This window comes from Molossus molossus, unplaced genomic scaffold (genome assembly GCF_014108415.1).
Source record: "Molossus molossus isolate mMolMol1 unplaced genomic scaffold, mMolMol1.p scaffold_m16_p_5, whole genome shotgun sequence".
Classification (NCBI taxonomy): Eukaryota; Metazoa; Chordata; class Mammalia; order Chiroptera; family Molossidae; genus Molossus; species Molossus molossus.
Window position 1 is genome coordinate 3,136,842 of NW_023425388.1, and position 22,080 is coordinate 3,158,921.

At 56.1% G+C, this 22,080-nt stretch overlaps 1 protein-coding gene across 4 annotated transcripts in view; it reads left to right on the forward strand.

The window, feature by feature from the left end:
* Positions 1-22,080, forward strand: part of ITSN1 (intersectin 1) — a 194,583-nt gene that overhangs the window by 141,291 nt on the left and 31,212 nt on the right. Inside the window, exons 25-29 of one of the 4 annotated variants that reach the window (XM_036242923.1) lie at positions 2,605-2,650; positions 4,794-4,915; positions 6,552-6,669; positions 8,189-8,380; positions 9,798-10,051. In XM_036242923.1, the coding sequence (XP_036098816.1) occupies positions 2,605-2,650; positions 4,794-4,915; positions 6,552-6,669; positions 8,189-8,380; positions 9,798-9,892 (573 nt within the window). In that variant the 3' untranslated portion in view covers positions 9,893-10,051. Of the gene's footprint in view, positions 1-2,604; positions 2,651-4,793; positions 4,916-6,551; positions 6,670-8,188; positions 8,381-8,718; positions 9,190-9,797; positions 10,052-22,080 lie in introns of those variants that run through there. The other 3 variants (XM_036242924.1, XM_036242922.1, XM_036242925.1) reach the window with 3 other exon arrangements.

The window sequence follows — 22,080 nt, forward strand, 5'->3', positions numbered from 1 at the left end:
GGGCTTGGAGTAAACGTTCTTAATTAGGTCTTCCTGGGCACTGACGTGGGCCACCCCAAGGAAGGTACACAGCAGTGTTGGGCCCACGTAAAGGAAAGGATTTTGTTGATACTGCCCCAGAATATTGTCAGTAGAGTGTTCTAAAATGTGTATTTCTGCCTATGCAGTAGGAAGACACAAGATCCAAGAGACTGTTACACTTTCGGCCTTAGTACCTCCGTTGATGAAGGTCTGAACTTATTTTAAACGCTGCCATAGTTGGAACATTGAACTGGCCCCCTTGTTGTCACATGGGGCTCTAAGAATTCAGTGGCATGAGCTGTGGTCTGAGGTAGTGCAGGTTGAATGAAATGGTGGGGGAGCCCATCTCCAAGGGGCCAGTTTCAAGTCAGTGTGAGGGTGTAAGGCCATGACTGTCACATCTGACCGCAGTGCGCATGCATGGCAGGAACGGGCAGGCAGCTCAGGCACGCTCTCCTCCTCCTCAGACCTCCTGGGCACGGAGAGGGCCGCCTCCCGGGGTGAGCCACGGACGGTCTCTGTCTCCTGATGCCAAGGGCAGGGTGCACCCTGGGTTCCTCCACAGCCCAGGCTGCTCTTGGTGCCCGGCTGGGCCTGCGGACGAGCTGCCATCCCCCCACCAGCTTTCTCAGCCCTGCAGGTCCAGGAATAGCTTCATCTGGTTTTCTTCAGCGGTTTTCTTAGGGATGGTCTTTATGTTTTTGTTTTTTCATTTTCCCTTGTGTGGTCTTGAGAACAGCTCACTGATTTCCCTGAGGGTTTGCAGAGGCTGGAGAGTGCAAAGAGTCAGGAAGGAAGCACCTTCCCTGCAGGACAGCCTATCAGCCAGTGGATGCGACGAGGGTCACACAGATGACATTTAGGGGCGGGGGACACTAAAAACTGAACTCACTTTATGTTACTATGCGTGACAAGTTTTAAAGTGACTTCACCTTTTGGATCAATTAAAACACAAAAGCCACTACTTACATTTGAATAAATTACAGTTTTCTATTAAAAAAAAAACCCCATCTCAAGACAGTAAGTAAAAATAGACTGTAACGTTTTTAAAGATAAGCTGAGCTGTGAGGAGGTGCTTCCTAAGCACAGTCTTAAAGTAGGGGCCCCGAAGAACCAGCCGGGCCAAAGACCTGGGACATTGAGCTACGTGATTTCATAATAAAAAAGTCTCAAAAGCCAGCTCATTCATCCCACTCGGGCACAGAGTTCAGTGTAGAAGGAAAATGTCCTGCCAGAGGTGAAGACCAGGCCCAGCCTCCAGCTCCAGACTTGCCCCTGGGCGCGGGCGGGGCTGTGCTGTCAGGCCTCCCGCCCTGTCCGAGCAGAGCGTGCGCACAGCCTGCCTTTCCCCTGGAGGAGTGCCAGGGCAGAACCCGGCCTCCAGGGCGTCGCAGGCGTGCTGGCCGTGACCCCGACAGCGCACTGAAGCTCCTGGACTCTGTCACTGCGTCCTGCCGGTGCTGCGTTCTGTTTCTGTCCTGGGACAGGAACTGGTCATCTGGGATAGGTCTCTTCACATCCCTTTGTTTTGATACGCAGCCTGTCCCGTAGCGAGAGAGGTTGGTATGCATAATTGTGTTATTACAGAAAGGCAGTCGGTAAGAGTTTTAACTCAGACTTCCCTTGGAAATGGTTATTCAATTTCAGTAGCCAAAGTAAAGGGACTATGACAAGCTGTATTCCTTTGTAGATAAGTTACGTATTTTTATTCTCACAGCAACTCATTCAGGTCATTAAGCCTTGGTGTTCATTGGAATGCTTAATTTACCACGAAGACAGGGACTGAGGGCGAGGATTCAGACTGGAGCACTTTGTACACATGACAGCCTGGCCCCTGGCCTGACTCGAGGTCTGTTGGCTGGCGCGGCTGGTTTAAAATTCCATGCGTGTTCAAGGAGGAATCCATCCCGGGACACTCGGGATACTTCCCAGCTGGAAGAAACATGTGCTGCTCTCGTGGCCTGTGCGCCCAGCACCAGTAGAGAGCTCCAGCTTCAGACGGCGTGAGATGCGGGGGAGGCACGGGACTGAGGGCTGGCTCTTGCAACGAGGTGGATGGGATGGGCAGTTGGCTTGCCACTGTAGTGCTTTGGTTTTTAGAGAAAACTCTAAAGGAAATGTAGCAATATATGAATATTTTCAGGTATTAAATCTGGGCGTCGGGCTCATGGACGTCTGTGTCTTTCACGTGTGAGATCTTTCAGAGTTGGCCGTGTGAACGGAAACACGAGCGTAGTGTGGAGCACGTGGACCAGCAGTGTTCCTAGTGTGCCCGCTTGAGGTGGCCGGGGACAGGCCGTGCCTGTGCACACTGTCCTCCTGAGCCCCTGGGATTCGATCCCACTGGGCCACCTGCTTTGCTCCTTTTTCTCAGAGAAGAGGGTGAAGCTGTGTGTTTGGAAGTGCTGCCTTGTCCCGTGTTCTCCCGATGCACGTCCTCCCATCAGGAGATCCAGGGCTACTGTGTTTCCCAGGAGGGAAGGGGGGCAGGGGCTCAGGGGTTTGTGTCACCATTAATCGTTTTGTAAGTTGCATGACCAAAACTCTGCAGTATGCAAATGAGACCTTTTGCTCTGTTTTAAGGGCTCTGGAACTGCTGGGAAAACAGGGAGTTTAGGAAAAAAACCTGGTAAGTTACAAACCCTGATGCTTCTTTTTAAATGTTTTGAATGTGATTTATAGTTGCTCCCAATTTTTTTTATTAGGGCCAGGAGCCTAAAAAGAAAGACACACGAATCTTTCCTAGGAGTGGTCGGAGCTGTTCCTTTCCTTGGAATCCACTAGTCAGGGCTATGGAATGTGGCTGTCGCTTCCCACGTGGGGACGGCACGTCACCAGACAGCTTGTTCTCCTGGTCGAGAAGCAGGGTTCCGGCAAGATGGTGGGCAGCTGTGAGCCTCGGGGCCAGCTGCTGCGTGGTCACCCTCTTGTGGGGGTCAGGAAGCCCTTTCCTGGCGGCACCCTCGGTCCCCGGCCACAAATGGTGGGGAGCAGAAAAGGAACAAGTCTGATCAGAACGTAGATCCCGTTAATTTAGAGGCCACTGGCTGGTGTTCCTCAGGCATACTATAGTCATCCCTCCGAATTTAAAGCGTTCTGGTTTATTTCAGCAGAATCACACGTTCTGTTCATAGACGCATGAGTGAGAGGAGGAGGAAGGAGACGTGAAATCTTGTGATGTGTATGGCCCGTCGTCCTCATCTAGGTCACTGGAGCACTTCGCGCTCTCACCCTGAGGGTTCCAGGTTGAAGGGTCCCCGCTGTGCCAAGAGAGGGTCTGTGTGTCTGTGTGGTGCTCAGCTCGAAGGGCTTCACTGGCGAGGAAGAGCAGGGTTCAGGCTGTTGTAGGGCTTCCGTCAGACTCGGGTATTGGAGCCCTGGCTCAGATCTCTGCTTTAACTGGAATAGTCTGCATTTTGAGTTGTCATTCCACGGGGTCCAGATGGGCTTCACTTTGCACTGAAACCAGTGAGCTGCTCAGGGACACAAAAGACAGAAAGGAAGGTTGAGGCAGGTTGCTGCTGTGCAGACCCTTTGAGGAGCAGGGACATCCGAGGCCGAGTGGGTTGCTGACCTGACTTTGTTCAGACCGGAAACTTGGATTCTAGAGCCTGCCCTTGGTGTGCTCGGGGGAATTTGCACGGCCAGCACAGATCTCCAGCTAGGGCGCTGGCCGAGCTAGCGTGTGTGTAAGCTGAGCTCTCTCCCACTTCCCCTGAGCTCCCCGAAGCTTCTGGAGGGGCCAGGCCTGCACCCCAACAGCCTGGCGCTCCTGGCGTGGTGGCCAGCTGCCTGCAGACCAGAGTCACAGACTGCTGTGTGCCTCTAGAGGCGGAGAGAACTGTCACAGGTCGGGGCCTTTGCACCTCTTCTCTTTCTTGACCCCTTCCTCCCTCCTCCCTTCCTGGGTTATGATGGCCAGGGAGTGAGCGTAGAGGGTTAGAACAGTACGTCCTGTGTAGCTTCTAGAAGCTCAGAACACAGTTGTAGATGCACCAAAATTCAGCCAGGGAAGGGTTTTGTCTCCTCCTGCTTGGCCTGTCTTAGTGGAGCCCCGTCTGTGGTGCTGCTGGGATTCTTCCCATGACATTTTCTCATTGAGGAAAAGTACAGGACTATTTATTTACGTGTTTTCTGTGCTGAATTGTTTTTGCATAAAATTCCCACCTTTACTCCAGGTTTCTCCTTTAACTCAAAATAAAAAGTAGTAAACTTGCCTTGATAGGATTCCTGCCTAATATTCAGGGATCACCCTCAAAATGTGAGCTGCACAGAGACGGGCCTCGTGGGTGGGGTGAGAGTCTAAAGCTGCAATGTAACTGAGCAGGTGTCCTGGCCCGTGGCTTCTGAAGGAAGCAGAATTGCTCTGCCTCCTGCGTTGGTGGGTGGGAGCTTCACATGTGTTCCTTTACTCACTTAACTGTCCGTGAGTGGGCTGTGCTGAGCACGCGGGGGCAGAGGGCAGGTGGGGATGAATGAGGCCCAGCTGTTGGCATTGGTGCAGTGGGGGAGGGGCGGGGCAGAAGGTGTGGTAATGGGGGGCAGTCGGCGGAGGGAAGTTGGTAAGTTCTGAGAGGTGAGGCCCGAGAGCAGGCTGGGGCCTTGGATGCTGCATTTGTGATGTTGTGGAATGGGGGTGACTGACTGAGCCGTCCTCATTTAGTAGAAAACAAGCCCTGTAGATTGGCTTTGATGGTGTGAACCTGTGAGCCTGGGAGGTGGCTGTGTCTCCTACTGTAACAGGACACCACGATTGCCATCTTGTTTTTCAGAAATCGCCCAGGTTATTGCCTCCTACACGGCCACCGGTCCAGAGCAGCTTACCCTGGCCCCTGGCCAGCTGATTTTGATCCGAAAAAAGAACCCAGGTGGATGGTGGGAAGGCGAGCTGCAGGTGAGCATCTTTTCTTTTGTTGGGAATCCTCTGTCCAGATTTGAATATGCAAAATCAGAAAGGGACACTTATATTGCAAACTAATCCTGTGTTTGGATAGTGAGACAGATTCTGTATTATCTGAACCTGTTGGTTCCTGGTGTCCGACAGCCAGTAGCAGAGCTTTGAAAGTTAAGGGTTCTCCTGATAATGTGTCCAAATCTACTGGACTCCTGCGTCAGATAGCGAGTGTTGAAACTGTGAGAATTCACCATGAGGGACCCCTGCATGGAGTCATCCTTAGGGGTCCTGGCATTTTAGAAGCGGAGCTTTCTGTCGGTGGTGTTACAAGGTCCAAGGGCAGGGTTCTGTGTCTTCAAAGCCACATCTGTACCTCATAGGAGTTTTAGTCCCTGTGTGTGCATGTGTGTGTGTGTGTGCATGTGTGTGTGCGTGCATGCATGCGTGTGTGTGCGTGCATGCGTGTGTACATGCGTGCATGTGTGTGTGTGCACGCGTGCGTACGCGAATTCTTTTAGTCTCTGTTTCTGGCGGAATGCAGAAGGGCAATCAGAGCACTTCCCCGATCCCCAACTAGTCTCTTCATCTCCTAGAAAAGTGTCAGGATCGCAGATCTTGGCTCACCAACTTCATTGTAAATTCCTCCGGGCCACATGCTCTCCCTTTCCAAATAGCACTTGTAAACACTCGCAGCCGGGTCTGCCGTTGAATTAGATGGAAGTGAAGGAAAAGGAATGGCCTTGAAAAGTGTGGCTGTGGCCACCACGTAGGCCTGCTGGTCTTTTAAAACAATGTCAAGTTGACTCCTTATGCATACTTCGTGTAAGTGTCTTGTATTTATGTTGTCTCTTGTCCATAAGAAGGGTGCAAATGTGAGTGTGAGTCTTGGCTTCCCATTAGCCAGCCTGTAAGCTTGGGACTGCCGGTTCCCTTCTGAGCTTCACTGTGTGGGGAGTGGGGACAGTCACTGTTATCCTTCTGGATTTGTGGTGCAGATACAAGTGCATTTAAGGTGCTCGGCACGGCCCTAGCTTATAAAAGCGCCCAATAAGTGTTAGTGCTATTATTATTACTCCTAAAATCCACATATAATGTTGACAGTAGCCATATCTTTTTATAATTTATTTTTTAAAGATTTTTCTTTCTAATTTATTGATTTGAGAGAGAGGAAAGGAGAGAGCGAGAGAGAAGTATAGATTTGTTGTTCCATTTGTCTATGCATTCATTGGTTGAATGTTACATGTGCCCTGACCTGGGATCAAACCTGCAACCTGGGCGTAGCGGGACAACGCTGTAACAGACTGAGCTACCCGGCCAGGGCTCAGCCATACTCGTGCAATAGTGACAGCTGCGAACGGATGTGACGCGAGCGGTTTTGTATCCTGTGTGCACTACTTTGTCCTCCGAATGTGACCCAGGCTGTCCGGCCCGTGCACGGACTTCTCAGGCTCTGCTGCCCAGGGGCTTGCTACCACAGTTGGAATTTTGCTTGTGTTTTTGGTTTGCAGTATGGTGACCTGTGGGTTGTACTGTTAATGGAGACATGGTGTAAGTGCCCCATTACCGAGCAGACTGTGTCATGAAGGAACGCGAACCTTTTGCACATTTTGATGCAGTTATTTTATTTTTTTATTAGGCACGTGGGAAAAAGCGCCAGATAGGCTGGTTCCCTGCGAATTATGTAAAACTTTTAAGCCCTGGGACAAGCAAAATCACTCCAACAGAGCCACCTAAGCCCACGGCATTCCCGGCAGGTGAGTGGTCCGCTGTCCTTACTTGCAGAACAGCCTGCGTGTCATGCTAGATTTTCCACTCCGTCTTCTGGTGAAGTAGCTCAGGCTGTTGTTCACGTTGGCTGTTGGGGCTTCTTGTACCCAACTGATGTGATGTGGAGTATGTTTTTTAGAAGCACTGAATATCTGAGCAGCTTCGCCGCGCTGGGTACAACAGGCCCTTGTTGGAACGGTCTCCCCAGCAGGGTTGTGACGCCATGGCGTCCTGGCCAGATTCTTTTCCTGGTTATCTTCCAGCTGTTTACATTTGGGTATGGGCAGGGAGGCGAGGGGACTTCTAAAAATAAGTGGCTGGGGTCTGCATGCATCCGGAGATTGAGCCAGAGGCCTCGGGGTGCTGGTTGTGGCGTGCTGGCCGCTGAGACTAAAATAACTCCCAGGGATACTCCCTGTGAACAGAGCTTTGCTCACTGGGCAGGATGTTGCACACTCCCCCAAAGGACTAGAAGGACAGAGGGCTGCAGCTGAGCGGTGGGCTGTTTTCTGATTGAAGAGACCAAAGTAGGTGCTTTAGTAACATTTGAGATGAGTGAGGTGAGCAAAATCCTGCTTTAGGTCTTTAAGCCACCAATTCTTAGGGGGCATTTGTGGAAAATGCAGAATTGTCATTCCAGCACCTGTGGTTAAGTGTGTGCTATGTATCCGCAGTAAACAAGATGAGAACTTGGTAGCCTGTGCAAGGAATGAAGGGTTGGCAAATGTGACTGATTCCCGACCCCAGCTGGGCCTCTTGAGCTGTGGCTTTGTGTGGGCAGAGAGGTGCCAGCTGGGTGCCCTCTTCCTGGGGAGGCCTGGCCTGGCCCCTTCATCAGCTTGGTTGAAAAACCTAAACCTACATACAAGTTGGTGATGAAAGATTAATTGGGGTACCACCTAGCTATGCAGACTAGCCCGAAGTGTAAAAATGCCGGAGAATGAAAACAGTAACCTCTAGAAACGAGACAAGAAAACTTAGTCTTGAATGTGGAAATTTCTTTCAAGACAAAATTTTGAGACACAAAGATACAGCAGAATAGAACACTTGATTTTTCTTTACACTAAGATTTGGAATTTGGGGAGGTCAAATGATCACCACCTTCCACCCTAAACAAACAAAACCCGAAAAGAGCGGCAGCGGGGCCCATGAGACACCGCTGACCCTGCGGCGGGCCAGGCCGTCAGGTCGGCCTGTGAAAGGCCGGCCGCTGCTCCAGTAGAAGTGACCCGCGAGCTCGGGCCATCGCTGCCGCTGCTCTGCCGACGAGCACGGGGAGAGGAGGGCGTTACAAACACCAAGTGTTAGTGTGAGGTGTTTGCCTGTGTCTTGGTTTCGAACCTTCCTCTTCCTTTATCACCCTGACACTGCACAAAGCCCATCAGAGTGCCTCTGCTTAACTTACCGTCTTCGGGAAGGACAGAAATAATGTGAGAGTATCTGGGCCCCCAGTTGCCGTTCCGTGTGCCGTGCACAGCACGGCGCTCACCCGCCCGTCCCCCGCAGTGTGCCAGGTGATCGGGATGTACGATTACACCGCCCAGAACGACGACGAGCTGGCCTTCGGCAAGGGCCAGATCATCAACGTCCTCAACAAGGAGGACCCCGACTGGTGGAAAGGAGAGGTCAACGGACAAGTGGGGCTCTTTCCATCCAATTACGTGAAGCTGACCACAGACACGGACCCCAGCCAGCAATGTAAGTGCCGGCGGCTCCGCGGCCCCCTGGTGTCTCGGTGAACATGCAGCATTGCTCTGACTCTGCGAGCTTTGTTCAGCGCGCAGCTGGACCCCGCTGCCTTCACAGTCTCTTTGAAGACCTTCTGTAGTGCAAGACCGTATCTCGTGGGGTTGTTTTTGTTTTTGTTTATTTCATTCCTTCTGTAGCATGTTCCTCCCTCCCCGCCCCCTTCCCCACCCCCTTTTCCTTTTTTTTAAATCATTTTGGCACCATGCTGTTTACATGCCTCATTTTCCTAGCTTGAATTTTGCTCATTGTTTTGTTTTGCTTATGTGTTGTTTTCCTCCTTTTTCTAGGAATCATATGTTGTCCATCCCCCCCTCAGGCTTGAAAGTCCTCAAAGAGACCCACTATCCCATATCACTGCCCAGAGGGATGATGGGAGATGCAGCCTTGATCATGTGACTTCCAGCATGATCACCTACTGCCTTCTGAGTAGAAGAACTCACTGCAGAGCAGTTTACCTCATTTTACCTTAGTTGCATGTGACGGCAATGTTGAGTTATTACTTGCAGAGATAGAAGCAAAAATTACAAAAAAAAACAACAACACAGGGTAGTGGGTCCTTTTGTGGCTTTCCTACTGATTCAATTTGACTGCCCCCACCTTTGCACAGGTGCTTTCAATAGTTTTAAAAATATTTTTAAAGATATATTTTAGCCTTTTAATAAAATAGATAATAAATTACTTCTTTGCTATTTTGGTTTTGCAAAAAGACCCACTATCAAGGAATGCTGCATGTGCTATTAAAAATGTTCCAAATGTCCGTAAATCTGAGACTTGATGTATTTTTCATTTTGCCCAGTGTTAGCAGCTCAATTGTGTAGTTTGGGTTTTCCGCTAATGTAGCAGTACAGGGGAGCTCAGTCTGTCTGCTTCAAGACGTGTAGCCCGATTAAACAGAAGGGGTTGTGCTTGTCTGTGTGTTTCAGATGTACCTTGTGAGCATGTAATAATACATCCTGTACCTAAGAAATGAGTTCCTCCCACGGCAGAAGTTATTACCTTGTATGACGTGCTAATCACATTGCATTAATTGTATTTTGCACAGCGACCTTGTAGCCACATGGGAGAGCACCTGTGTTTTTGCTCGGTCTCAGATTTATCTGGTTGAGTTGGTGTTTCTGTTTTGGGTTTTAAACCTTGCGTGTTTCATACCATAAATCAGTAGACAATACCATCGAGGTTTTTATGAGCAACAACATATATACAATCTTTTCTTCGTCTCTGTTACATGGAGTTTTCTTCCAGTTACTTTTCATGGAATGACATATTTTGAACAAGTAATTTTCTTGACAAGAAAGAATGTATAGAAGTCTCCCTGCAATTAATTTCCAATGTTTACATTTTTTAACTAGACTGTGGAATTTTACAGATTCATGTGAAACGGAGCTCATGGTCCATGTATGTGTTAGAGGTGTAGCCGAAGCCAGGTGTGTCTTTCAAACCCTAGTTGGAATCTGTCAATAGAAACGCCGTTGCCGATAGCCCGGAAACCCGTTTTCACGTCTCCCCCCGAGACCCTGCCCCACTCGCGTGGCGCCGAGGGGACTGCTCCTCCGTGTCCATCAGTGCTTCAGTATTTTAATGGATACGAATGTAAAATATATAAATATACAAACCTGCGGCTTTAACAATGTAATTCAATTTTTGGATTAGTTCCATGTATAGATGATTAAATTCTTCATATAAAAGTTAGATGGAATGTCTCTGTGTTCTTGATGTTGGAACCTGGCAGTGGTGACAGGGACCCAAACAGACGGGGCGTGCTCTCTGCAACGCAGACCCCTGAGGCCCTCACTGAGTCTTTGGACGGCCCTCCCCACCCGCTCCCTGCCCTCCCTGGTCAATATGTAAACTGTGGCCCCTTAGCATCCTCGTTCTGAACAACAGGACTGCCACCCAGCTTAGTGTTCAACTGTCTCAGCGGGCTTTTGCTATGTTACCGATCCACTGACAGGTGTGTGCTTGGACTCAGGGTACAAACATTTCTCCGAAAGATGCATCATAATAAGGGTCTGTTGCATACCCCAAAAATACGTGGGTGAAGATGGGCACTCCCCCTTCCATAGTGTCGCGCACCATGGTCTCCGCCTCGCACACTCCAGTCTCGTCGCCTTTGCAGAGAGAAGCCGGCGCCCACGTCCGTGACGCTGCTGGCTGCTGTGCCTGTGGCTTGACTCCGTTCGTGCACCTCGCTTACTGGCCCCCCTGCCACTCAGTGGAAGCGTGACTTCCTTCAACACAGCAAACATTCGGGCGATCCACAGGTGTGGGCGCCCCGTCGGGTCCGGGGTGGGCGTGCTGCTCAGTCAGTAGAGAGGGTCCCTGTCCTCACGGAGGTCATGTTCTGGTGAGGACCCAGCAGGACACCCAGTGTGGACCAGCGTGTCTGGTGTGCATGGGAGGTAAGGAGCCCGTCCTTAGCGAGGAGCAGTGGATGCCAGGCAGCAGAGTGGCTGTCCAGCGCGGGGGCGGGGGCAGGGAGGCGGCAGAGAGCGGCCCGGAGAAGGGGATAGTGAAGCTGAGACCCGCAGGGTGAGCAGGAGCCTGTGAAGCTGGGCAGGGAGGTGACTGTTCTGGATAGAGGTCACGCAGAGGCCCAGAGGTGGACAGAGCGCGAGCCCGGCCCCCACCCCACCCCTCGTGCAGGCTGATCGAGGCCCTAGCCCCTACTCGTGCCCAGGACTCCTTCACCTGTCTGAGCCAGCATGTCCTCCAGCCTTGAGTTTGGCTGGAAAGGGTACAGTTGTCAAGGTGGGTACAACTCTAATGCTCCATTCAATGCCTAATGATGCCCTCGGGGCCATTCCGCTAGGCCTGGCTTTGTGAAGCGACCACAGGTCCCCAAGAAACAGCCCTTCCCCTCTCCTGGTTCCCCTCACGTGGGACTAGGGTGTCCGTGGAGCCAGGGCCTCTCACCAGACAGGAAGGCCGCAGGCATCTGCTGGGAGGGACCTGAGGGGATGCTCCACCGCAGTACTCGGGACAGTCCCCTCCACACACACTCCTGTGGCCCCAGACGTCACCACTGTGCAGGCCGAGGAACCCTGGCCTCCCCAGCCGCCGTGGTGAAGGTTCACCGTGCTGCTCATGGCCAGGAAGGTGGCCTGTTGGCGGCCACTGGGGTTGTTCAGCCACTCCACCGAGGGAACCTAACCATTCATACGTGCGTAGCGTCACCTACAGCATGGACATGTCCCAGAACCTTAGCTTTATATTTTTAACTTGGTCGTATTCTTCGTACTTTGCAATTTGGCCTAGTTAAACAGCTTTAGTCATGTCATCAGAGAATCTGACAAAAGTTGAATAAAAGGGAGAGGAAGCATCTTCTAATTAAATTAGTGAAGGGATACTGGGTCTCTCCTTTGGCTCCAGCGTTTATTTTGTTTATTATTTTTATTTTTTCAAAAAATTTTTTTTTTAAATATGTTTTCTTTTTATTGATTTTTTGAGAGAGAGAAACATCAGTGTGAGAGAGAAACCGATCAGCTGTCTCCTGCATGCCCCCCACTGGGGAATCGAACCAGTGACCTTTGGACTATGCTTAGCCAACTGAGCCACACCAGCCAGGGCTGGCCCGAGAGTTTAAAGATGTCGGTGTTTTGTTTTGTTTTTTAAATCCTCACCCGAGGACATTTTTCCGTTTATTATCAGAGTAGGAGGGAAGGGGGGAGAGAGAGAAACATTGATGTGAGAGAGACACACCGATTGGCTGCCTCCTGTACGACCCGACCAGGGCTGGGGATGAACCGCAACTGAGGTACGTGCCCTTGAGTGGAATGGAACCTGCAGCTCATTGGTCTGCGGGCCGATGCTCTGACCACTGAGCAAGGCCAGCCAGGGCTGAAGAGGTCAGTGTTTTTATTTATATATTTTAATCCTCACCCAAGGACATTTTTCATTTATTATCAGATAGGGTGGGAGGCGGGGGCGGGGGGGAGAGAAACCAATGTGAGAGAGACCCATCGACTGGTTTCCTCCTGCAGGACCCCAACCAGGGCCGGGGACTGAACCATAACCGAGGTACGTGCCCTTGGCCGGAATCAAACCCGAGACTCTGGTCCGCGGACCAGTGCTCCAACCGCTGAGCCAAACGGGCCAGGACAAGACCAGTGTGTTTATTTTTAGCTCTATGTTTAGCAACTAATTGGTCATTAAATCAATGACTCTCATACTTGGTGTGGTCGGTCTGGGGCGCAGTGGCCATGGGTGCCGGGTGGCCTTGCTCCAGGGCACACAGACAGGAAGAGGGCGTGAGGGTGCCCTCCTTGCAGGCCCGAGCGGCTCTGGGCGCTGTCTGCCCTGCAGAGCAGAGCCCCACAGGGCAGGCGGGAGTGGGCCGAGCCAGGGACCGTCCTTGTCGAGTTAGTGTCACACCTCTACAGGTGCAACAGAAACTAGCCTCCAGGCTGCTTCCGAAGGGGACCAGAGACCCCGACTCCCGCAGCCAGTGGGGCCTGGCCTCTCCACGCCCCTGAGATGGCAGGGGGAACACCTAGCGACACCAGCTTAGGGAAGACCTCGGAGCCGCTGGGGCGGCCCTTGGAAATGGCCCACATTCCTGTTTCTTACTATGAAACCAGGTCCGTGCTGTTCATACTGGTACCTGTGGCAGCCTGGCCCGCAGGTCGGTGCCGCGATGCCTGTGGAGGGAGGTCGAGGGGCCGACGACGGGACAGAGCACAGGTTCTGGGGCTTGGCGCTTAGCACATACATCACCCGTGGAGAGGAGACCCCGTCTCCGCTCTTCCCTCTTCCCTTCCAACGTGGGCTTCCCGAGAGCAGTGTGCGCTGGGCAGGACTGCCCCTGGAGCCTCCCCCTCACCTGGGCCCAGGATGCCAGGGCCTCGCCACGGTCTGAGCAGGTCTCCCCTCCAGCACGGGTTGCCGAAGCACCCCCCCCACCAGCCCCGATGTCACTTGGGGAATGGGCCTAACAAATCACAGCCCTGCGACCTGGCAGAGTGGAAGTCATTCTGAGAGAAGGGGAAAATTCACTTTTTTCTTCCAGCAAAAATGATGAGTCAGTCCTAGTTATTTCTTTTAGTTCCAAACATTCCCAAGAGAATTTTTATGGAAACTACATTGAATGCCAGGAGTCCCCCCAAAATGCACAGACACAATAGCCCCTTCCTCAAAGTGTGTGATCTGGGGACCGGCAGGGTAAGGACACACAGTGAGGCCCAGGCCATCGGAGTATCACGCTTCAGCGGAGTTCTCTGCTAGAAGGGTCCCGACACCTAAAACCGGGCTTCTGGAAGGTTCCTGGAGTGTGGTCACCACACGGAAGGTCTGCGTGGCCTCCCGGGAAGGATCTGCTCTTAAATGGAAAACGGTCCAGGTCCCTGCAAACGCTAGACCTCGAGCCCCCAGAACGTCAGGTTAGTTTGTAGAAAGTGAGCGGCAGCCGTCAGCTGCCGTTTGATGTGAGGAAGAGACGGACACGGCGATTTACAGGTGCCGCCTGTGTCCGGAGCGTGGTGACCCTGCAGGGGGAGGTCACGGTGCAGCCGGCAGGCAGGCAGGAGTCACTGCAAGGTTCTGGCAGAGGCCACAGCTGCTGCTTCCACATCTGGGATGTCGCAAGCCCGAGAGGAAGCACCTCTTCCTTCGACTCAGCCCGTCGTGGTTTTAAAGTGGGCAGATCTCTGGACCAGCTCCTCCCGACTGACCCGGGTGGCAGAAAGCCACATTCATCTGCCGTGTGTCATGCAGGAAGTGGTTTCGCTCGGCGTGGCACAACGCCACCCCCCGTCCCGTCCTGTGCTGCCCGGGCCCCTGGATCCCCTCACGGGTTCCCGTCACTGCTCCCCAGCACCCGGCTGCATTGCAGGCCGCGCTAGGAAGCAGGAAGGCCCGAAGGGGAGGGAGCACGCGGAGGTGCCCGCAGGGCCCTGGATGAAGCTGGGATCTGGGGGAACAGCCCTGTGCTTTGGAGCCGAGAATGTGGAGGGTCTGGGAGCGAGTGGCGTCTCAAGGCAGCCCCCGGACTCCCTGGCCGGACCTTCTTGTCCTGTTTCAGAACAGCCTCGGGGCCACGCTGTGCCAGGATCCGTGGCTGCAGCCCTCGTGGGGCTCCTCCCAGCACCTCGCTGTACCTCCTCAATGCCCAAGCCCCTGGCATAGCGGGCACCCCCAGTCTTCCATCCTTCTCGCCCCGACAGTGGGCAGAGCTTGTCCTGCTCAGTGCCAGCCTGAGGACGTGCCGCTGTCCTGGACGCTCCTCCCCGCCTCTGCCAGGAAGACGGAGCCACGCCCAGTAACGGCCCATCTGCACGTCCGTGGTGCTCAACTTTCTCTGACAAACTTGGGACACCCTGCTTTCCCAGGGGCCGCAGCCTGGGGTGGGAGTGGCGTGGTGAATGTCTCCCGGACCAGAGACTAGGCAGCGACTCCAGGTGAAGGTTGGGAGCAGGACCTCAAGCCCCGTGGTGGGGGCGGTCACTCCACCGGCCTCATCTGCATATGCAGAAACAACAGGGAGCAGACAGTGCGCCCCACCGCGCCCCCACCGCGCCCCCACCGCCAGCCTTGTGCCCGAAGGAAGGCTTTCGTGTCTGGTGAGGGAGCAGCTTGGCGCCAGGTCACCGGCTTCGCGGGCCCTGTGCTTCTCTGGACCTTTCAGAAAACGTGCCTTTGCGGAGGGGGTTCTGGACGCTCCGGCGCGACTCCGGGCCCAGCTGAGTGGGACCAGCAGCCGCTCGCCCCGCACACGCGCACCGGGGCCTCCGTCTGCAGGCCGTCCACCGGCGGGAGAGGCAGGCGGCGGGCAGGCCCACGGAGCAACGGACGCGCCAGGCTTCAAGCCGCGTGTCTGCAGCGGGTTGGCAGGCCCGTGCGATGCGCCACAGCAGACCTGTCACGGCACGTGGGCGCAGTGGCCCCTCAGTTCCCATCACCGCGCTCCGTGGCCTGTGTTCTCGTGCCAGCAGAAACCGGGATGCTCGGCCCCGAGCATGCCAGAGCTCGCCTCTGATTCGTGTTCAGAGCAGCCATGCGTGTCCCAGGAGGGGGCTTCCCAAGGCAGTCTCCCCAGCAGCCGCCCCCAGCGTGGACAGGCGGCTCCTTCCCTCCTGCCCCACGGGCCCACCCTGACGTGCCCCTCAGGTTCCAGAGCCTTGGGCCTTGGACACCTCTGCTCTGTTGGCCGGGCCCCCCGAAGAGCATGAGCCCCACAGTCAGCCCCAGCAGAGGAGACAAAGCCAGGGTGCCCAGCTCCTGTCTGCAGCGTCACCTGGGGGTTCTGGGGCCCTTGTGGGGAGGTCCCCACGGTCCGAATCCTCAGTACCAGCCCTCCTCTGACGTGGTCTCCAGTAGGAACCCCCCCACACCCCAGTCTCGCCCCCTCCCACACCGTGCACACCGTGTCAAAGGCTTGGACGGCACCAGGAGGCCCGGAGGGGCACCGCCTGCCTGTGTTCCAGCAGCAGCTGCTGTCCCTGAGAGTGGTGGCCAGAGCTCACGGGCCAGGAGGGCACCAGGGCGGGCGGAGCACAGTCCTGGCTGCTGGTGCTGGAGGAAACCACAGAGCGTGACAGCGTCAGCGCAGGGCAGGTGCATGGCCCCGGAAGGCCTCTGGAGAGCTGACCACAGAGGAGTCGGGGTGCAGAGACCACGGGGAAGAGGGTTCTAACCCCGAGGTGGACGGGCTTCTTGGCCCCTCCCATAAGGACGCCCTCTCTCCCGATGGTCTCTGCTCCAGGCTCTGTCTTCCAGCCCTTCCGCGGGCAGAGGTCCGTCTTCAACACCAGGTCTCTGCTTAGGGCCGCCCAGGGGTTCCCAGCCTCCCGGGTTAAGACAGATCTCGTCGTCTGCAAGGCCCGCTAGACTGCACCTGCCCCTCCGCAGCCCCTCCCCCTCGTTGACACCAATCTGTGCTCAGCGGTCCCTTCCTCAGGGAGGCTTCCTTCCCGAGTGGGTGACCGACCACCCTAGGTGGCCACTGTCATCTAGAAACCTTTCCAGTTTCCAGCACCAGACTGTGCTACAGGTTCAGGGGCCATGGGAGGGGACGCTGGTGCTTGACCAAGGGGAGCCCCAGGCCGGGCCCCTTAAGGAGCTGGTCTCCAGCTTCGTGGCCAACTTCTGAGTCTCTGTGATAGCTCTCAGCAAAGTCCAGGCTTCTGTGGCCCCTTTTGAGACGGTCTCCTCTGACCTCGGGACCACCCGATGGGAAGGGCCACTTGCCGCACTGGGAGGACGGAGGGGTGAGCACACCGCATGGATGTGGAGCCAGTTCTGTGACTCAGCCCCAGAATCTCGTCCTCCAGGGCTCCGTGGGCGGGCACACCCAACGGGAGGTGGTGCGTGGGCTCGGGGCCCTGGAATTTCACCCTCCAGCCCCACCTCCCTGTTGGGTCAGTGCCAGCCAGACCGCCCCTCTGTCCCCAGGGTTCTTGTGTCGAGCTGAAACCACTGGTGGGTGGAAGTGCCCTCTGTCTTCCTCCCTCCTCCCGCCCTCCCCACCCCTCACCCCCCCCCCCCCCATGCCGCCTGGCCAGCTCCCTTGACCGCAGCGCTTTGGTGACATCCTGGCGACTGGTCCCGTAAACCTGACACACAGATACTCTCATCGCCCTGAGACTGAGCTCCTTGGGGACAGGGCCACATCCCATTGAGACCTACGCAGTAACAGCACAAATAAACGCCTCCCCTTGTGGTTCATCATCACACGCCCCCAGGCTCCCCAGTAGATCACAGACGGGAAGGCAGAGCCCGCCTGCCGCCCGGGGCTGCTCAGAAAGCGCGTGGTGGACAGTCCTGTGTGGCCTTCTCATCCCACAGGCTCACTCCTTCCTCCCCCACGGGGCTTGAGGAAAGGACACCTCACAGAGGTCACCCCCCGACCCCTGCCTGTGGCCGAGACCCCTGCACACACCTTCAGGGGGAAGGCACCATCGATTAAAAGATAAATTCACACGAGAAGACCCCAGGACAGGAAATGAGCGTGTTCATCGTCAGAACGGGGTCCATCGCCCTCAGAACCTCCCTAGGCGTGATGTGCTCAGGTGTGCACCTGGTGTCCTGTCTCCTGCTGGAGGAGGTCCGTGAAGGCCGGATCTGAGCGCGTCTGTGCTGCGGCTGGAAGCGAGCGGCGGCGCGTCCCCGTGGGGTCAGTTGGCCGCTTCAGGAGCACCCAGGGACCAGGCGGTTCTCAGACCCCGTGAAGAAAGTCCCGTTGGGATGAGAAGTACGCCTGCCGCTCTGGACCACCCAGAGCTTCCTGTGGGCTGGGGCCTCTCGGGACTGGTCAGCCAGGGTCCTTTTTAGAGGTGACCGGGCTGGAAGCCCCTGACAGGCGGGGCTCTGAGGACAGGGGCATCCTCTGAGCCAGGTCTTGCAGGAATGTACCTGGAGAGAAGCGCCCCCCGACACCCACTCTGGGAGAAGCTGGGGCTCTCTTCATGTCCTAAGATGTCACGAGCAAGGTTTTATTTCTGATGGCAGAGTCACCATCCATCTCTGGACTCTACTGTCCCATCCATCCAGTGGAGGCGTCGAGCGGAGTGACCTTTTCCACCCTGGCCCCAGCACTGAGGGTCAGGCCCCTCTGAGCAGTGGCCCGAGCGGCCTGCCTCTGGGTTCAGCAGCTATGGTGCCCGGACAGGTGTCATTTCCGAATCTACATCCCGGTCCGGCGCCTTGACTTCCAGGGGGTCTTCCCTCTGAGGGTGTGGCCCTCGCTCGGCCGCCCAGCGGAACCACCTGGAAGGGTCACCGCTGCGGACATCTGGTTGCATCCTGGCCAGTCAACTTCATTGATCTGGGGTACAGTAGGGACACTGGGCTTTCAAAAGCTCCTTTGGTGATTCTGACAGGCAGCCAAACTCGAGGGCCACAGCCGTGGTCCACCTTCCCGCAGCTGCCGTGGCGACCCTCCGAAACACAGCCGCCCACCCCGTGTTCACGGCCTCCTCGGCTGCACACGCCTTTGGGCGAATTGCCCTGTCCCCAGATTCATGGGCTGAAGCCCTTACCCTCGGCTCTCAGAACGGGACTGTGTTTGGAGATGTAGCCTTCAAGGAGGTCACTAAGCTGAGGCCATTAGACTGGGTTCAGTCCTGTCTACTCGCGTCCTAAGAAGAGGAGGTCTGAGCAGTCACCAGGGACCATCGGCGCAGAGGGAAGGCCATGAGCACCCAGAGGGGCGTCTGCCAGCCCAGGAGCGAGGCCTCGGAGGAAACCAGACCTGCCGGCACCTGGATCTTGACGTCCAGCCTCCAGACGGCAGACGAGACGTCTCCGTTGTCCACGCCGCCCGAATGTGGCACTTGGCACGGCAGCCCGAGCGGACTGGTCCATCGCCTCTCCGGCCAGGCCAGAGCGGGGACTCGGGGCCGATCCCGCTGCCGTGTGCTAACTGAGACTTTGGCAAGTTCCTAGCTTCTCCGTGGGGAAGGAGGATGGTCACTGCCACGCAGCGATCCTCCGTGAGGACTCTGAGTTCGTGCGGGTGTGGCACTGGCACGGCGGGGGGGGGGGGGCTCACAGCAGCTCGGTGTGAATGCTCCTTGCTCCCTGTGTCGCTGGAAGGAGCGTCCACACCTGCAGGGGATTTGTATGAGTCTATTGAAGCCAGAAGTGGCGACAGTTGCAGGACAAAGATCTCAATGTGGAGAAGGTTTTGCGTCTCTTTTCTGCACGTGGAATTAAGGAGGGCCGGAGGAGGAGCGCATGGGGGGGACAAGCGAGGCGGGTTTGGACTGCAGGAGTTGATGAGATGGCGTGGTCCCTCGGGTGGTTAAGCCTTGAGGACTGTTACTTCTGGCCTCTCGAAGGTGCGCTCACCACAGACACCAGAACTGTGGGCAGGGTTGGCTTCAAACCTTTCACTAAAGAAGGTACAGCGGTGCGACTGCCCAGTTAGGAATTTATGACTATGACACACCTGTTACCCCAGCATCTGCTTCCCTCTTCCCACCTGTTTCTGGGCTCCAGGCACCCCTCTCTCACTCCCTCTGCTCGGCCCCTCACCACCACCCACCCAGCCTGACCTTCGCCTCTGGAAATCCAGCTCAGATTCTTCTAGCTCTGGAGGATATTCCCAGACCTTCTCGTCAACACTCCTGCCCCCCTCATAGTCCAACCAAAACGTCTGTGCTTCTAAACCCCAGTCTGCCCCATGTCCCCACAGGGTTAACTTATGACCACAGCAAGGATGCTTGAAATGCCGCAGGCCAGTACACACCGCAGGCCAGTGCACACCCCGCAGGCTGGCACAACCCGCAGGCCGGCACACCCCGCAGGCCGGCACACACTCCACAGGCCGGCACACACCCCGCAGGCCGGCGCACACCCTGCATGCCGGTGCACACCGCAGGCCGGCACACCCCGCAGGCCAGTGCACACCCCGCAGGCTGGCGCACCCCGCAGGTCAACGCACACCGCAGGCCGGCACACCCCGCAGGCCAGTGCACACCCCGCAGGCCAGTGCACACCCCGCAGGCTGGCGCACCCCGCAGGTCAGCGCACACCGCAGGCCGGCACACACCCCGCAGGCCGGCACACCCCACAGGTCTGTACACCCCGCAGGCCTGTACACACTGCAGGCCTGCACACACCGCAGGCTGGCACACACCCTGCAGGCCAGCACACCCCACAGATCTGTACACCCCACAGGCCGGCACACCCCGCAGGCCGGCACACACCCTGCAGGCCAGCACACCCCACAGATCTGTACACCCCGCAGGCCAGCACACCCCGCAGGCCGGCACACACCCCGTAGGCCGGCACACACCCTGCAGGCCGGCACACCCCACAGGCCTGTACACCCCGCAGCCGGCACACCCTGCAAGCAGAGACGCAGGGGAAAAGAGAGCCAGGGTGGCATATGCGGGGCCAGGAACGTGCTCCCCAGATCACGCCTTCGGGCCCTGGATGCCACAAACCACAGGGCCCGTTCCAGAGCCGTGACCATTATGCCTGTATTGAAACAAACGACTGACGTTCGTGTTTATGGGAAATAAAGGGATGACTCATCCCGAGTCATGGCATTTTCACCACGTCTCACTCGTTAAGGCCTGGCCGCCCACGTGGACCGGGCTCTCCTTCCTGGGAGAAGGGAGCTGGTCTGGGGCCACGGTGGCACGTTGAGCTTCCAGGTCCTGACCCAGAGCAGCTGAGTGGCAGCGCCAGCCTCGGGCCGGTGAGCCCCAGGACAGGACGGAGCCGCCCGGCTCATCGGCACATCCCACAGGCCTCTGGGCCCACCCAGCTTCTCGAAACCCCCATAAAGATCCAGGCTTAGGGTTTCAAGGACGGACCACAAAGTGTCCAAGACTCACCAGGGTGGAATGCGTGTCCGAGCCCCGCAGACCAAGGCTCCGGAAGAGCAGGGCCCCAGCCTGCTTCCGTGGGCACCGCATCTCAGCCCAGGCCCCGGCACCGCACGGCAGGGACACCGCCCAGAGCCTGGGGTCTTCAGACCTGTCACAGGGTGAGGACGAAGTGCTGTGACCACAGAACCGTCCTCGCAGCCTCCCCTGTGGGCCTCACCTACTTGCCTTCATGACAGGCCCCTGTGTGCCAGTCTGCCCAGGGCCTGAGGGCGGCACCATTAGATTCATTTCCCAGGGGGTCTGGGCCAGCCCTTGGGGATGTGGGTGCACCAGGGCCCCAAGGCCCATTTCCTCAGTCAGGCCGACCCTGGAGAAGCCCTCAGTATAGACGGAACCCCAGGAACTGGTGTCCTGCTGACCCAGTCATTCAGTCAGAGGATAGGGGCTGGATGTTCCCAGAAATGCTGGTACATCCTCTCCCTTGGAGAAGAAGAACCATCGCTGAGCTCCCGTCTTGCTGGTTGGTGCCCTGGTCCCTCCGCGGCTCTGCACTGACCTGCACGCTGGCCCCGCACCCCTGGTGTCCCGGCCTGTCCACCTGGCCACACAGACCCAGCACAAGCTGGGCCCCGGGACCAGGAGCCTCTGCTCTGAGCCCCCCCCACCCCGCCCCGTGCAGCTCGGTCCACTGCTATTTTAAATTTCATTTTCCCGTTGAGTCTCCCCAGGGCTGAGAGTGCCCTTGAGGACAAGGACATTATCTTGCTTACTTCTGTGACTCTTGGACTTCATAGGAACTTGATAAATATTTATTGACCGACTTACTGTATATTTTGGCCCTTTTGGTAACAGGAAAGCAGCCGGTTTGTTTGCTCTGCCCAGCGGCCAGCTCACTGTGGGGCCGGCCTGGTTTGCAAAATTATGGTCCTTCTGGGGAAAGTGGAATGATGGGGGCGGGGGGGCGGTCGGAGAGGGGCGACACTCGCTTTGTACCCTCAGTACTTCTGCAGCCTTTGAGCTGTGGACAAGAAGCAGGCATTCACATACTTTTTGTAATACATCGCTTTGTTCAGATTATGCTGTTCAGATGAACACTGTCTCACCACGGGGACAAACTGGCCTTTGGGGTGAGAGTTTCCCATACTTTTCTCCAGTGCCCCACACTCAGATCCTTTCAGAGGGGCGGCCCTGTCCCTTTTGCAAATGTGTCTGACTGTACGGAATTGTAAGGGACAGCACATGGGTTAGGAATTCTGTGGGGGCCATAATTGGGGATCATTGTGAACCTCCCGGAGTCGTGGCAGTATTATCTCAGCTGTGAGTGGGCCGCAGTTCATCGGGAGAATCCCTGCGCACCGCGGCGCCCGTGAGAACTCA